At 37.7% G+C, this 14,472-nt stretch overlaps 3 protein-coding genes across 5 annotated transcripts; 2 read left to right on the forward strand and 1 right to left on the reverse strand.

Moving 5' to 3' along the window:
• Positions 1–216: 216 nt before the first annotated feature.
• Positions 217–4,210, reverse strand: LOC115737156 (cytochrome c biogenesis protein CCS1, chloroplastic). Its single transcript, XM_030669153.2, has 8 exons — positions 3,754–4,210; positions 3,163–3,382; positions 2,969–3,080; positions 2,352–2,624; positions 1,952–2,217; positions 1,216–1,372; positions 1,059–1,142; positions 217–736 (listed from the first exon to the last, which is right to left on the reverse strand). Exons 1-8 carry the CDS (start codon positions 4,130–4,132, stop codon positions 581–583), a joined length of 1,647 nt encoding a protein of 548 aa, XP_030525013.1. The 5' UTR covers positions 4,133–4,210; the 3' UTR covers positions 217–580.
• A 2,922-nt stretch (positions 4,211–7,132) lies between these two features.
• On the forward strand, positions 7,133–14,151 carry LOC115737158 (probable 1-acyl-sn-glycerol-3-phosphate acyltransferase 5). 3 transcript variants are annotated; one of them, XM_030669155.2, is made up of 4 exons: positions 7,133–7,272; positions 9,528–10,231; positions 12,794–12,924; positions 13,513–14,151. In XM_030669155.2, exons 2-4 carry the CDS (start codon positions 9,660–9,662, stop codon positions 13,956–13,958), a joined length of 1,149 nt encoding a protein of 382 aa, XP_030525015.1. In that variant the 5' UTR covers positions 7,133–7,272; positions 9,528–9,659; the 3' UTR covers positions 13,959–14,151. The 3 variants fall into 3 exon arrangements, with proteins under 3 accessions (XP_030525015.1, XP_030525014.1, XP_048134481.1); XM_030669154.2 differs by having other exon boundaries at positions 7,140–7,272; positions 9,512–10,231; XM_048278524.1 differs by lacking the exon at positions 7,133–7,272 and adding an exon at positions 8,056–8,194.
• LOC115737159 (transcription termination factor MTEF1, chloroplastic) lies at positions 8,188–9,224 on the forward strand. The gene is made up of 2 exons (XM_030669159.2): positions 8,188–9,113; positions 9,148–9,224. The coding sequence occupies exon 1, from the start codon at positions 8,268–8,270 to the stop codon at positions 9,111–9,113; it is 846 nt and encodes a 281-aa protein (XP_030525019.1). The 5' UTR covers positions 8,188–8,267; the 3' UTR covers positions 9,148–9,224.
• Positions 14,152–14,472: the final 321 nt, after the last annotated feature.

Here is a 14,472-nt window from a genome sequence, read left to right on the forward strand (position 1 = left end):
AAAATTCTCATCAATGCCGGTCATGCTGCATATAGCGATTTCTGGCCAAAATTATCCGGATAAACTCGATTGACACATACAAAAAATTTAGAATTAAATTAGCACAATTGAAAAGTTTATAACTGAATTGGTACCAATGCAATAGGTGTATGACTTTTTCGACACTTTTCCCTAAGTTTACACGAATTTCATTGTATGCGGCAAACCAAAGATACATAGAAACTAAACATACGTAGAATAATCATGAATGGTTATATATGTGTAGGAATCTTCAGTGTTACATAAGTACAATTCTTTTGTATCAAGTGTGACAAATTTGGTCCTCGAAATCTCAATCCTTGCTATTCTCTTCCCCCGAACATCAGAACACAACCAGAAAACTTTCCACTTTGGCGCGCGACTTCTAGATCAGGCTAAAGCACGTCAATGTTACCTGAGATGTGCGAGTGGGCCGACAAACTCAGCCGTTTTCCCAAACAAACATCTGCAGTTGGCGAACGGTCTCTCAGGTTCATTGAGCTGGAGTTTCACCATAGCACATGGGTGAATTTTTTTATCCTTTCAAGTGGTGTGTCCTTATCTACCCACCATGGTCTTCAGAATGCTCGGATGCAGATTTCCCAACTATTTCCGGGACACAATCAAGCAAGCGATTCATTTCCTCAGGAAATTCGGCTTTGGCTCGGTTTGTCTTTCCTCCGACAACCACTGCTGTCCCATCTTGCAAGGCCCAAACCTTAAAACATTTATGGAAGAGCGCAGAACGATTAGTACAGGAACAAAGGGACATGTACATCAATTGTGATGCTAATTTGTTGTCTGGAAAAAAAAAAAAAAATGATGCTCGTTTGGAGTAACCGTGTATGTTCTGCTCAATCACATTAGCTCTGCTTACGGCTCAATGTCTAGTAATTTATCCCATGTCATGCCTCACCTCATGACGAATTTTCTTGTGACCATCAATATAGACATTTACAACCTTGATCTGTTGGGCGAAAGCATGCAGTTTCCTCTTTAATAAGCATGTAGTTGGCTCAGTTCAAGAACAGAATGTTTACCTGGGTATGAGATAAATAACTGATGCAAGTCGTGAGCATAAGAGCGCCAAACCCAGCATATACAATTGGCACCCCTGGGTCGGTCTGAGACATAAGTAGGTTTAGCTCTGAGAAGCATAGAGAAAAAGTCACTTTAAGAAAGCTGCAAGGCTATTACCTTCAAGTCAAGACCAGTACTGCCTATGGCATCGATAATAACAATTTTCGTGCCTCCAATGTCAATTGGAAGCTTAGAGTTAGGCCGCCGTATTCCAGAGAATTTACCATCTTGATCATAAAGGACAATTGATTGCAGATCACGAGCAAGCATTGATCTGACCATACATTATAAATGAAAAAGAAGTAAGAGCAAAGCCATCAGAAAATAAAATGAAACAAATAGACCTATGTTGGAGGCGAATAATATAGCACAAGACATTACTAATCCTCAGGTAGATGTAATTCAAATGTCAATATATGCAACTGATTTTCTTTCTAATCACAATAGTGGTTTACTTGGCATTTCACACGTGTAAACGAAAAAACACTTCATAGCAAACTGCTGAAAGGTCAAATTCTGCCAGATTATTTTTTTGAGCGTCTTATGCCATATATTTGTCCTGCTCTTCTTCTATCAACCTAGAAATAGGTGTCCATATCTGAGACTAAAAGATTCTCAGATCTTCAAGCAACACTTACAAATATCCCACAATTGCCTACATAACAAGGAACTTGAAACTGAAGACTGGTGCACAAGAGAACTACTATGGTCCGGTTTTCAGATTCAGACATAACCTCCAAAAACTCTTCCTTTACATTTTCCTCAAAATCAAAGGAATAAATCTCAATGCCTGGTCCCACAAATTAATATATGCAGAAGTCAGAGCGTCTACCACATATAGAAAAATACGTACATTCCTTTCACGCTAGAGGCATCAGTATCACCAACCGGCAAGAATGTCCCGAAAAGCTTCTTGTCTCCATTGATCTTCAGAGGTGCCATGGGCAAATTGAAGGGCCCTTCACCGTCCTTAAGCACTTGTAAAGCAGAAAAACTCCAATCTGTCTGGTATATGGTGAATCCACCATATCTCAAAGGGTCATTCACACTAATTGTTTTTCTCATAACCTCCTTTCCACCAAGGTTGAACAACGATAAATCAGTGTGAAACTGTGATACCTGCATCAATGAATATTTTAAGATGGTCAAGCAAGAAAAGAATAAATTAACAAAAGGAACTGACCGAGAGAACAAGAACGCTTCTCTTTGTTTATCTTTCTATTCTATCTTTCACATGAACAAGAATGTGGTACCTCTCCACTATCATAGTAGTCCATGTAGAATCTGTTGACATGAACTTCAGTGTTAAACGCTTCAGAGGCATTAGAGAGAAAACCAGTAGGTCCCAATACATCTCCTACTACGAAATTTAGCCCCTGAGGGACAGTAACTGAACCTTTGAAGCTTCCTGTAGCACTAAGGGTTCCACCTGCCATTATCAGCAGCATCGCCAAGTGCACACCAATAGGAGCGAAGCGGCCGGCCAAGCCCTTGAAAGCATATAATGATGGTCCTCTCAGAAAAACCTACAGCAAATTTAACAAGAAGAATTAGAGAAAATAAAGTATCCATGGATCTCAGCAACCTTATCGCATAAGATAGGCAACGCATGGCTATTGTAGATGAACTCATCTGAACGGCGTCATACGTCCCTAGATCCAGTGAAAGGATGGACTTGTCAATTAATTTAAATTAGCATTTCTGGTGATTCACTCATTGGGATAGAATAAATTCAACTTTGCACTATCCAAATAAATAGCTATTGCAGTTCTAGAGCACCCATTTTAACCAATATGCAAACTAATTGAGCTACTGAAAATACAAGAAATGATTGATCAAAGGGAAGAAAGAGAAAGTACAATGGTTGGACCTCATATCCAGACCCCATCAGAATGACGCCCAAATCTTGCACTGATGCTCTAGATAGCGTCTCCGAAAATTCCTGCTTTCGAATGGCCTCGGCAGATTGCAAAAAATTCCACCTGCAAATACCAATTTAAGCAGCTAAGATATTGCTGTAGCGATTCAACTGAAGAGGAGTATTTATAGCGAAACTAGTCGAACCTTCTTGCAACCTTGACAAGCGGGATTTGGGTTGTGTAAGTGCAGGCCATGAGTGAAGAGCCCAGGAGAACCAAAGTCCCAAGAAAAATTGGGGATGAGAACATGTGGTCGAAACCAAGTGTGAGAACCCATCTCCAAGTAAAGAATCCCAAAGCAGGATTGTCTTCAGGGTATTTCTGGAAATAAAAATCAGGAGCCTCTCCTTGATCAATGAAAGTGCCTACACAGTGACAATATATCAGGCTAGTGTTTCACCAAGCCTAAAGAATTCCATGTAATTCCTCATCATTTCATGTGCAGGAATGCGAAGAATTGCGCAAATAGCTCAGCAACTCACAATTTCGACAACAGAGCAAACGATTGAAACGGAAAAATTCACAAAACGAAAGCTTTCCTGCACCAAAATGAGGGCTTCTTTTACCTCCGTCCCCCCAAAACAGATATGCATTCTATCTCAACACTCAGCCAGGCCTAAGCTAATCCATTTCACGAAATTCTCTCCTAATTGCAAGCAAACATTAAAGAAGCAACCAGCAAGCCAAAAGGAAAAGGTCAACTTGCAAAAAAAGAGGAAAGAGGGTTCAAACATACCGAGAGCCATGAGTGTAGCAACAGTAGCCATTTCTCCAATTGCCAAAGGCAAGTTAGACAAGACGGACAAAACCCTTCTGGGCAACCTCTTCAACCACAACCCCCTGACCCCATTTTTATCATTCTCCGGTGGTTTCCCCTCTTCGACACCGTCTCCTTCCTCGGCCAGAGGAGGAGGCAGATTCTCAGAGAGCAGGATTTTCCGGGAGACGAGCTTCGTGCTGCTTTTGGTGGTGTCTTTCTGAGAGGATTTCAGCTTGCAGGAAATGGGGGAAGAGAGGTTTCTCTGGGTGGTCTTGGGGAGGTAGCGAATTTGGAATGGTTTAAGTGGAATTCTTCTGGGGTTCAGAGGATTTGTGAACATGTTGAGTGACTCCATGAATGGAGGATTTTGTGAAGAAGAGGGAGAGGCCTCTCAGAGCACTACCAGCGTCTCAGCTGTAACTGCCATTTCCAGTTGGTGGTTTAGTGGGTTTTTGTTCATTTCAGATAAGGTTGCGATTTCTTTATTTGCAAGAAATTTTGCTCGTATGATAAAAGCAAGTTTTGTTTTGTTCTTATTTTTTGGGCGATAAAACTTGACTATTAAAAAAATGCTGAGTTTTATTCATAAAATTAGGGATAATTCGTAAATTATTTTTATATTTGATCTTAATATGGAATATCATCCCTGAATTTTTAATTTGATTAATGTAACACCTAAACTTTAACATAATGTATATTATCGTCCATAAACTTAATTTTGAATAAATATTCAATATGGTTCATAGACTGTATGAAAATGTTTAATATTTTCTATCCATTAATACAAGTTAATGAAATTAGCAGATTTTGCTAGTTTGATTGGTGGACAAAAAAGATAATGTTACACGTGGGTTATTCACATAGATTAAATTTGTTCATTCAGATTTTTAGCCAAAATAGGATGGATAAGATCGGATATAAAATCTAGGGATTTTTCCATATCCTATCCACCATTTGGTAAAACGTAGTAATAGAGCCGGATATGTTCATATCATGTGATGTTCATTGTTTGGTATTTGCGGCTACACAAAAGTAAGAGTATAAGAATCTCTTATAATTCACTGTCAAATCTAGTAAAAGAAAGAAAAAGAAAATATAACCATTTACCTTTGTGACTATAAAAAGTTTTGCTTCTCTCGCTACATTTGTTAAACTTCAATGTGAAACACAAAGTTACGGAGAAGAAGGAGATTTGATTCTCTTTCTGCTTTTCTTAGACTTTTGATGTGAGCTAGAAAACTAAGAAGGAGAAGAAGTTTCAACTCTCTTACTATTTTCGTAGAGTTTTATCATGAACTAAAAAATTACAAGGCAGTCAAGAAACTTCAACATGAACTACGAATGTTCACTTAAAATCTAAGTTCTTCTACTTCATTTTTTACTTATTTTTTAATTATAAATCTCCTTTTATCATTGTTTTGATTCCCTTCCATCGTTTCTTAATAACAATTTTATTATATAATAAAACATACTATTATACAAACTATATATTGTAAATAAGAAAGAAATTAAATTATAAATAAGATCTAGAATAAATAAAAATGAAAATTAGTTATTTTTGTTATTTTGAGCTTTCTTTTTAACATTAGAATTCAAATATATTTTAAATTTAATTTTATTATATAATAAGTTTGATATTCAGAAAAATTATTTTATACTATGAACAAAAGAAATTCTATCCATTTTTATCTCACCTTCCCCTATGAAATAATTATATCCAGGCTATATTTCCATATATCCCACTATATCCTATTTTAAGCATGAACCAAACATAGGATATGATAAATTTTATACTATCATGACTTTTATCCTAAGCGCCAAACGTGTATTCCACTCAAATGAGGATATAATAATCCGCTTCATCAAAAAACTTCATCAAAAAAAGCGGATAATCATTTATTTAAAGTTAACAAATTAAATAAATAAAAAAGATTACGATTTTCTAATTTGATTAGATATCGTACATGGATAATACACATGTAACGGTTTTTTGTCCACGGCTCAAACATAATAGATTGGAAACCAAATCAGCAAATTCCATTAACTTGGATTAATGGAAAGACAATCTTGAACATTTTTATATGTACCAAAAATTAGGATACCACATTGTACGGATCAAAGTTCATGGACAAATCAAAAGTTTATGAATGATATTGTACATTGAACTAGATTTTATGGACCGTATTGAACAAATTAAACGTTCATGGACAACAACCATACGTTGATATAAAATTAAGAGCACATTATCCTTTCTTAATGCAACCATCATAAGTTATTTTGAGATAAAAAAAAATGATTATCCGATTCACTTTCAAATACAATTAAAATTCACCCTTTCTTAACTGTACCATCATAAGTTGTGTAGTTGGGTTTCAAGTAACAAATATATACAAGCTATTATACTTTCGAATCTCTATAAGGTTTAACACACACACACACATATATATTTATCATCGAAAATAAGGCATCGTTTCCTAAAAAATTTCTAACTTTAGGTTCGGTCCCAAGTTTACTCCGAACTTTTCTTTTTCTTCTAAAAAAAACCTTTTAACTTTAGGTCCAAACCCAAAATTTGTCTCAAATTTTTTTTGTCACGAAAAAAAAAAGTCAAATTTTAGGCACAGCCCTAAATCTGCCTCAAATTTATTTATTTGTCTAAAAAATTCATAAATTTTCGATGTATTTTTAAATCTACCTTGTGATCTAGTCCCAACTTGAAATGACATTCTCACATCGATAAAAAAAAAAAATCCACATTAGCAAAGTGATGAAGTGTAAGTACGGATCGACGTGACATTTTCACGTGGATAACAAATTCACCCCAATAAAGAAATTCTTCAAAATGAAACTATTTTAGATATGAAAATTAGGGATAACTAATAGCGATTCTTGGATAGAGTGCTAATGGGGCGGATTTGAGATTAGAGTAAAAGTGACAATTCTTTCTTAGAAAAAAAAAACATTTGGGATTGATTTGGGACTTGACCTAAAGTTTAAAGTTTTTTCTAGGTAAAAAAAAGTTTGGAGCAGATTTAGGACTGAACATAAAGTTAAGAATTTTTCTAAGATAATTTTTTTGGCCATACTGAGATAAAAAAATTCAAAGACCTAAAATTTGGAATTTTTTTTTTTAAGGAACCAGGCCTCGAAAATTATGTACGGGAACTCGGAAGAATATGTGCATCAGTGCATGACTAGATCGGCATCGCATGTAGTCCTCACGACATGGCTTGATATTTTCTGTTATTTTCAATTTGCTTTATTTCTATCATTTGCTATCGAAATAATCGGCAATACCTGTGGTGAATCTGTAATTATCCGGACTTCGGAGCCCTCTTTCGTAAACAAGATCCAGAAGCAGTGGATCCTCGTCGCTCTCGTCAAAAACAGCGAGCGCACTCTCTCTCGCTCTTTTTCATCATCAATTCTGAAACCCAAAGGGAAAAGAAAGAGGAGTATCGAATCCTCCATTGCCCCAACCCTTAAAGCTCACTGGTATGTTCTCTCTCTACTTTCTCACTGTCCCTTCTCTCTCTTCCCGCTCGATTCTTCAATTCTCGAATGACCGTTTGATTGCCGAGAAAGTTCTCCGACAAAAATAAGAGTTGAAAAGGAAAACCCAGAAAAAAAAAATTAGACCTTGGCAGGTTTTAGGAACTTGTTCTCGCAATGGTCTTGTTGGGTTGATTGGTTTCGTTTTGTTGATTTGCATTAAGCGGCGTTTTCGTGATTCTTCCTGCTTAGGAAAGCCAAATTTAGATGGAGAATGTGACTGATTATGCTGTTAGCTGTGGTGATTCCTTTGAGTCGATGAGCTGTTTGATAGATTCGTTGTCCTTGTATTAGTGTAGTTCTTTGGAGGATTCGACGCGGGCATTGCTGTCATTAATCAAGTGTTGAATAAAGGGTTGAATCCGTTTGACTTGGGTTGGATGGGAATAAAATCTGTCTTAACAGTTTTTTTTATTTTTTATTGTTCTTCCAGTTTGATTTGATTTGTTTCCTTGTTTCTTCTGTGGAAAAAATGCTATAGTTTGATTTACTCGTGTATACATTGCTGTCTTCTTCTCTGATGCTGTTGAATTCGCTGCTGTGCTTGCTTACAAATTACGATGGAACTAGCTTTTGATTCTCTGTGTCGTTCTCCTTGAGCAGTTATCCATGGTTTCTAGTGTTGATGGGCTTAAGGAATACTTCAACCTTCGAACGTGAATGCATTCATCTATTGGCCGACTTGCCACTATTGGGATTGCATCGATACTTCAAGCCTCTGGTGCATTCTGTAGTGTAGCATCCTCACCCTTCCCCTTCCTGAATAGTTGACCCAACGGCAAATAGATATCATTATGATGTGGTAAAAATTTAAGGCCAGTTTTCAGAACAAACAGATTGTTGGCTGCATTCTTGCTTACATCTGGTAAGTTAAATAAAGGAACCTAACGGTTCTAGTTAGCTATATTTCCTGAGAGGAGAAAACTTCATCAAGAAGGATGCTTCACTCGCTGTGCGTCTCTGGAACACTAGCCTCCTCTGCTTCTTGTTCCAAAACTCTTAATGCCCATGCTAAAGCTTTTTCTCCATACCAACCTCTTTACCTTAGATTTCGGACATCTCATGTTGAAAACATTCGGTATCTAAGGACCCTTGGCGTAATAGACCCTGTGTCCAGGCATCAAAGACTACCTTCACCAGATACCATTGACCGAGTCCTCAAGATTGTCAACTTTCTCAAATCCAAGGGCTTTTCCGAGTCGGACTTCCCACGACTTGCTTACCTTTGCCCAGGGCTCTTTGCTTCCGAACTCGATCCTACTGATATTGCACCTGTTTTCGAATTCCTCACTGTTGACTTATCAGCTTCTGCTCAAGAATCATGTAGTTTGGTCAACAAGTGCCCTCAGATACTATTTTCAGACGTGGACTACTGTTTAAAACCTACCCTGAATTATCTCAGGCAACTGGGAATAGAGAGGCTTAACTTTCCAAGTACTCTAAATGCACATTTGTTGAACACACGGGTGGAGAAGCTTCATGGGAAGGTTAAATTTATGAGGAGCATTGGCCTGACGCATCAAGAAATAGCAAGAATTTGTGCACGACTGCCATCGATCTTTGGTTACAGCATTGATAACAATTTGAGGCCCAAGTATGATTATTTGGTGGAGGAGATGGGGAGGAACTTGGAAGAACTGAAGAAGTTTCCACAATACTTTGCATTTAGTTTGAAGAAGAGGATAGTTCCTAGGCATTTGCATCTAAAAAGGAGAAATGTCAAACTTCCATTGAATAGGATGTTACTGTGGGGTGATGAGAAATTTTATGCGAGGTGGAAATAAATTATAAATAATTGTTTGTTGTTGATGTCCGTAATTTCCATCTCTTGTATTCTACTATAGGAATAAGTGATTGATACTTGTTCTCAAATAGTCAGAGAAGTCCTTACTTTCGTTTATATTTTGGGGCATATTGTTAGGTGTGAGATACTTTGTCTTTATGGACAAGGGACAGATGTTTCTGCAATAGGATTTGCCTCCAGAGCACAAATGAAGTAATCGGTGTTTGAGTTTTACCTTTTCCTCTAAGGCTGGTTATATCAGATCAGTGTAAATCAGTTTTACTCTTTCTTGGTGGTGTTGCTTGTGCCTATGCAACTCCAGTGCATCTCTGTTCTAGCTTGCCCCTAAATGATTCTATGTGTGATTACTTATTGTAAGATATTATTGATTCTGTTCAGTGTTGTCCTTCGACAGCTCTGTGTGGCATGTGCATCGACAAACTTCCAATATGGGTCTGTCATTTCATTGAGTGCATCTACAGTGGCCAATCTCAATTACATTGAACTGGTAATGCAATTCAGTTTTTGAGACGGAATATAAAAGAGAATGAAATCTTGTGGGCCGTCAACTTCAGCTGATGGAAAAGGGCGTGCTTCTTTAACCCTGCCAAAGCTGGTTAGAGGCCTTGTATGCTTATTGGTGCTACTCTTAACTGCTTTTATGATGTTAGTGTACTTTGGCTTTCTGACTGCCATCCCTCTAAGATTTTTCAGCATACATCATAGCAGAAAAGCAATATCATTTGCTTTTGGCAGCTGGTTAGCTTTGTGGCCTTTTCTCTTTGAAAAGATAAATAAGACAAAAGTTATTTTTTGTGGAGAGAGTGTTCCTCCAAGGGAACGTGTATTGCTCATTGCAAACCATGGAACAGAGGTTGACTGGATGTACTTGTGGGACCTTGCCTTGCGGAAGGGATGCATAGGTTACATAAAGCATGTTCTCAAGAGCAGCTTGATGAAGCTGCCAGTATTTGGCTGGTCATTTCATCTTTTGGAGTTCATCCCTGTGGAGAGAAAGTGGGAGATTGATGAATCATCTATGCATCGGATGCTTCTAACATTAAAAGATCCTAGGGATCCCCTCTGGCTTGCTCTTTTCCCTGAAGGCACAGATTTCACGTAACTTCTCTTCTTACTTTTTAATTATGCTGAGTACTTCATTTGACCTTTATTATTTCCACATCTGTGTGTTATCATTGGATTACTTCAGAGGCCATACCAAGGTCATTGAAATTTAATCGATCGATCGAGAGGCTAGTAATTTGACATCTTGTACTTGATCAGAAAGATTTAATTGATTCTACTCTACCACTTAAAAAATGGGTCACCATTATACAAATGCTGTCTCAAGACTTCGGGCAGCCCTATTAATATGTCCATAGGATGTGCAAATGATCACTGTTTGAATGGATTCCAACTTTTTAGCAACCTAATAGGGGAGGGGGAAAGGAGAAGAAATCAATAGGAGATTGGGGAGAGAACTTTTAATACGGACCAGTCTTCAAGCAGAGAAGATCTTTTCCAATACAAGAATTCTCCTTAAATTTCTAAAATATAGGCTTCCGGATATGCTTGTTCTTGAAACAAGCTTATAAAGGGAGACCTAAGTAGGTAATTAGGAGAGTGAGAGGAACCATACTGTTCAAGTTGTTGTCTCACATCGCTTAACAACGAGTCTTATGTACTCTTTATATTCATGTGGTCTATTATTATCTATCGGCTTAAACTTTTGGGTTGGATTTTTTAACGTGGTATTAGAGCCGGTGTTGTCCGCGATTGTGCGTCTACCCCGCATTAGTCAAAATTTCACGTGTCGTGCATAATCCGGGCTTGCACGTAAGAGAGGGTGTTGAAGTTATTGTCCCACATCGCTTAATAATGAGTCCTATATGCTCTTTATATTCATGTGGTCTCCCTTCAGCTATCATAGCTTAAACTTTTGGGTTAGACCTTCTAACACATACCGATAGAGACTTTCGTGAACTTATATTTTAAAGAAGAGAAAGTATTATCTTGAGAGTTGAGAATGGTCATCTTGGAAGAAATTGGTTGCAAAATTTGTTTGGAATAAATTGATTGGATTTCTAGAAATTAGAAGAGCAACTCATGGTATCAATGTCGGCAGGCGGGTTAGAGACAAGTGAAGTGAGTTTCTTCTTCACAAATCTTCAAAAGGGGGAAATGGGTAAAGGACAAACTTTTGGCTTGGCACTTAGTGTTGGAATATGTCTCCCAAGGATTGTTTCCTGGACGTTTTAGTATTGCTAGGAACAAGGTGGACCTTGTGTTTGAATGGTATTTGTCCATTAACGGGAGAATCACTTGGAAAGTTGATTTTTCGACACGAGCCCAAGAGTAAGAACTCAAAACTTTTGCTAGTTTTTTCTGGTTTACTGTATAACTAAAAGATCTCTCAATTTTGCTGATTCCTTGCATTGGGATAGTTGTAAAGATGGAACTTTCTCTGTAAAATTTTCTTGCAGTCTGTGAAAATAGAAACTTAATGAAGACCTTGGAGAGTTATTTCGCAAGTGAGAGTACCGACTGGAGTTTCCTTTTTTTATGGCTTCAAAAAGCAACTTGGGACATATTCTCAACTTAATAAATTCGCATTAAAGAGGCAAAGTATGGGTCAATAGGTGATTCCTTTGCAAAGCAGGGACAGAGATGGTGAGACATCTTCTCCTTCATTGTCCTTGGACAGATTGTTGTGGGTGGCCTATTATGCTTTCATATGCTAACTTGTGTTATAGGAACGAATGATCTATTGAGCATGAATTGTGGGCTTGCAGGGCCCTATTTGCCTAGTGTTAAGAATGAAGGATTTAGTCCATCCCTCATTCTGGTTCTCTTGTTAATTTGTGAAGAACGTAAGAGGAGAGCCAAGTAGGAAGATGCCTCTTTTGGTAATTATTGGAGAACGGCTGAAAATGTTACATTTTTTTGGTATAGTGGGAACTCGTGCATGTAAATGCTGTGATTGACATTGTAGCTGCTTTATCTTGTAACCAAGCACCAAGGGGGTTTGCAACCCTTGGGTGCCCCATACTACTTTGTTTTTGACTTATCAAAAGAAGAGTATATTTCCTTTAAAACTTCAAGATATTTTCTGAATTCTGGTTTATGTATGAAGGAGGTCCCAATTCTTCTGATTTTTTATGTTATTACCCAAATGTATTATGCTCAAAACACCTGAGATGATTAGATTGGCTGTCAAATTGGTCCATTTCTGCTGTTGCTGACCCTCTCCATCCTTCCATCGAGCCTGCTAAGAAGTGACTAATATACTGATTTTAACAATTAAACCTACTAGTTAAATCATGTAAAATGTATTCAAGAATTGTTTAATTGAACTTTCCCCTTTTTCTTGGCCTGCGATAGATATTTCATTTATCTGAAGAGATGAAGAGTGAGGTTACATTCACAGTCTCAATAGTCCTGTTCCAAGTTCAGTCGTATTCAAAACATCAATTGATGTAAAGGACTCCTGATGTAAAATGATATTTAGGTCATTCGGTATCATCTGTGCTTTGAGACTATCTTACAACAATTTTGACAAGATGTCTTGTTGCTCATCAGGATAATGGATCTTTATATTCTGCCTACTGATAGATGAACCTTGTTCTCTTTTTTCTGTGTACTTATATGCCTAGTGGATTGAGCCTAAAATGTTCACTGCAGTGAGCAGAAGTGTGTTCGAAGTCAAAAATATGCTGCTGAAAATGGCCTACCAATCCTACAAAATGTGCTGCTTCCAAAGACTAAGGGTTTTTACAAATGCTTGCAGGAGTTGCGGGCCTCTCTGGATTCAGGTTGTCTTAATTTAACATCTGCTTTGACTGATGGAGTGGCGGGTTTATATTTCTGAGGCATCCATATAGACCTCATAGGTTCCCCATAAATTGATAAAGTAATACTATTCTAAATGGTTGTCGTACATACAAAGCAAGTGTTGATGGCTTGGTGATAAAGATTGATCCTTTTTCACCAAGACCCTCCAACTTTTTTATGTTGAAGCGTATTCATCAGTTTTTCCATGTGGAACTTGAGACTTGAGAAGCTATATTTTAATAAGCGCTTATTTCAAGATTTGACATGAAAAATCAGGTGGTATGTCCTGTGGTTTCTCTAAATATTCTTAATCCTATGGAATATAAGAAAACTGAAATTATAGTTTTCTCCTTTCTGGAATAATATAGGGGATGAAATTTTATTGATTTCTTCTACATGAATTAGAGTCCCTCTATCTTGAGCTAAAGTGAGAAGAAACGAGTATGGCAAATATTTTTCCAGGGAAAGACAAATAGTACTCTTACTAGAAATTCAGTGAAAATGAATCATCGAAGTTGTCCTGTTAACTGTTTCTTCCAGCTTGACTAAGCTTCTCTCCTCTATTGCAGTTTATGATGTGACCATTGGCTACAAATACCGTTGTCCATCTTTCATGGACAATGCATTTGGCGTGGACCCGGCGGAAGTGCATGTGCACATTCGACGTGTCCGCCTCGATGACATCCCAACATCTGAAAATGAAGTCACTTCTTGGCTGATGGATACATTCCGCTGCAAGGACCAGTTGCTCTCTGACTTCCATTCAAAGGGCCATTTTCCTAACCCAGGAACGGAAAAGGAACTCTCGACAGTGAAGTGCCTTCTGAATGCTTTTGGGGTTATCTTCTTGACCTGCACGTGTACCTATCTCACATTTTTCTCATCCATATGGTTTAAGGTGTATGTTTCTTCCGTCTGTGCATATCTGGCATCTGCAACCTATTTTGACATTCGGCCACGACCAATTGCTGGCTCTAGCACAGCTGTTATTACTCGCAACGGGGCCAAGCATTGATCAGGAATAATTCAGAATCTGCAATTTCTTTCTCCATTATTTCATATCACCGATGTTGAAATCTGTCCTACTCTATATATTACTGTCTCTAGAGGTCTGGATTTACCAAGTAGTGTTCTTGAGGAGCACTCTTTTATGAATGACGAATGTTGGCTGGACACTTTTTCTTCTCATGGATGACTTCGTTTTGCTAGGTTTGTGCAGTCTGGTCTTTCATTTGGTTTACGCAGCTTTCATGTATTGTCTGTCGTAGCTCCTACTTGCTGCTAAAAGAACCTGACCACTTCTATATAACAGTTCAGTTTTGTATGAGTCATCTGAATTTGTTTAATCACCAAGCGGAACTTCCATGGGGACTAAAACAAGGGCTTACTTTTGAATATTGAGAGCTTCCCATCCTACCCTAAACTTCCAATTGTCAAAATACCTGCAAAGTACTGTATATTTATCATTGTAACAAGGAAATGCTTTACCAGAGATTTTCACATGATCTTCACATGACTGCAGTTGTTAA

This window comes from Rhodamnia argentea, chromosome 5 (assembly GCF_020921035.1).
Source record: "Rhodamnia argentea isolate NSW1041297 chromosome 5, ASM2092103v1, whole genome shotgun sequence".
NCBI classification, from domain to species: Eukaryota; Viridiplantae; Streptophyta; class Magnoliopsida; order Myrtales; family Myrtaceae; genus Rhodamnia; species Rhodamnia argentea.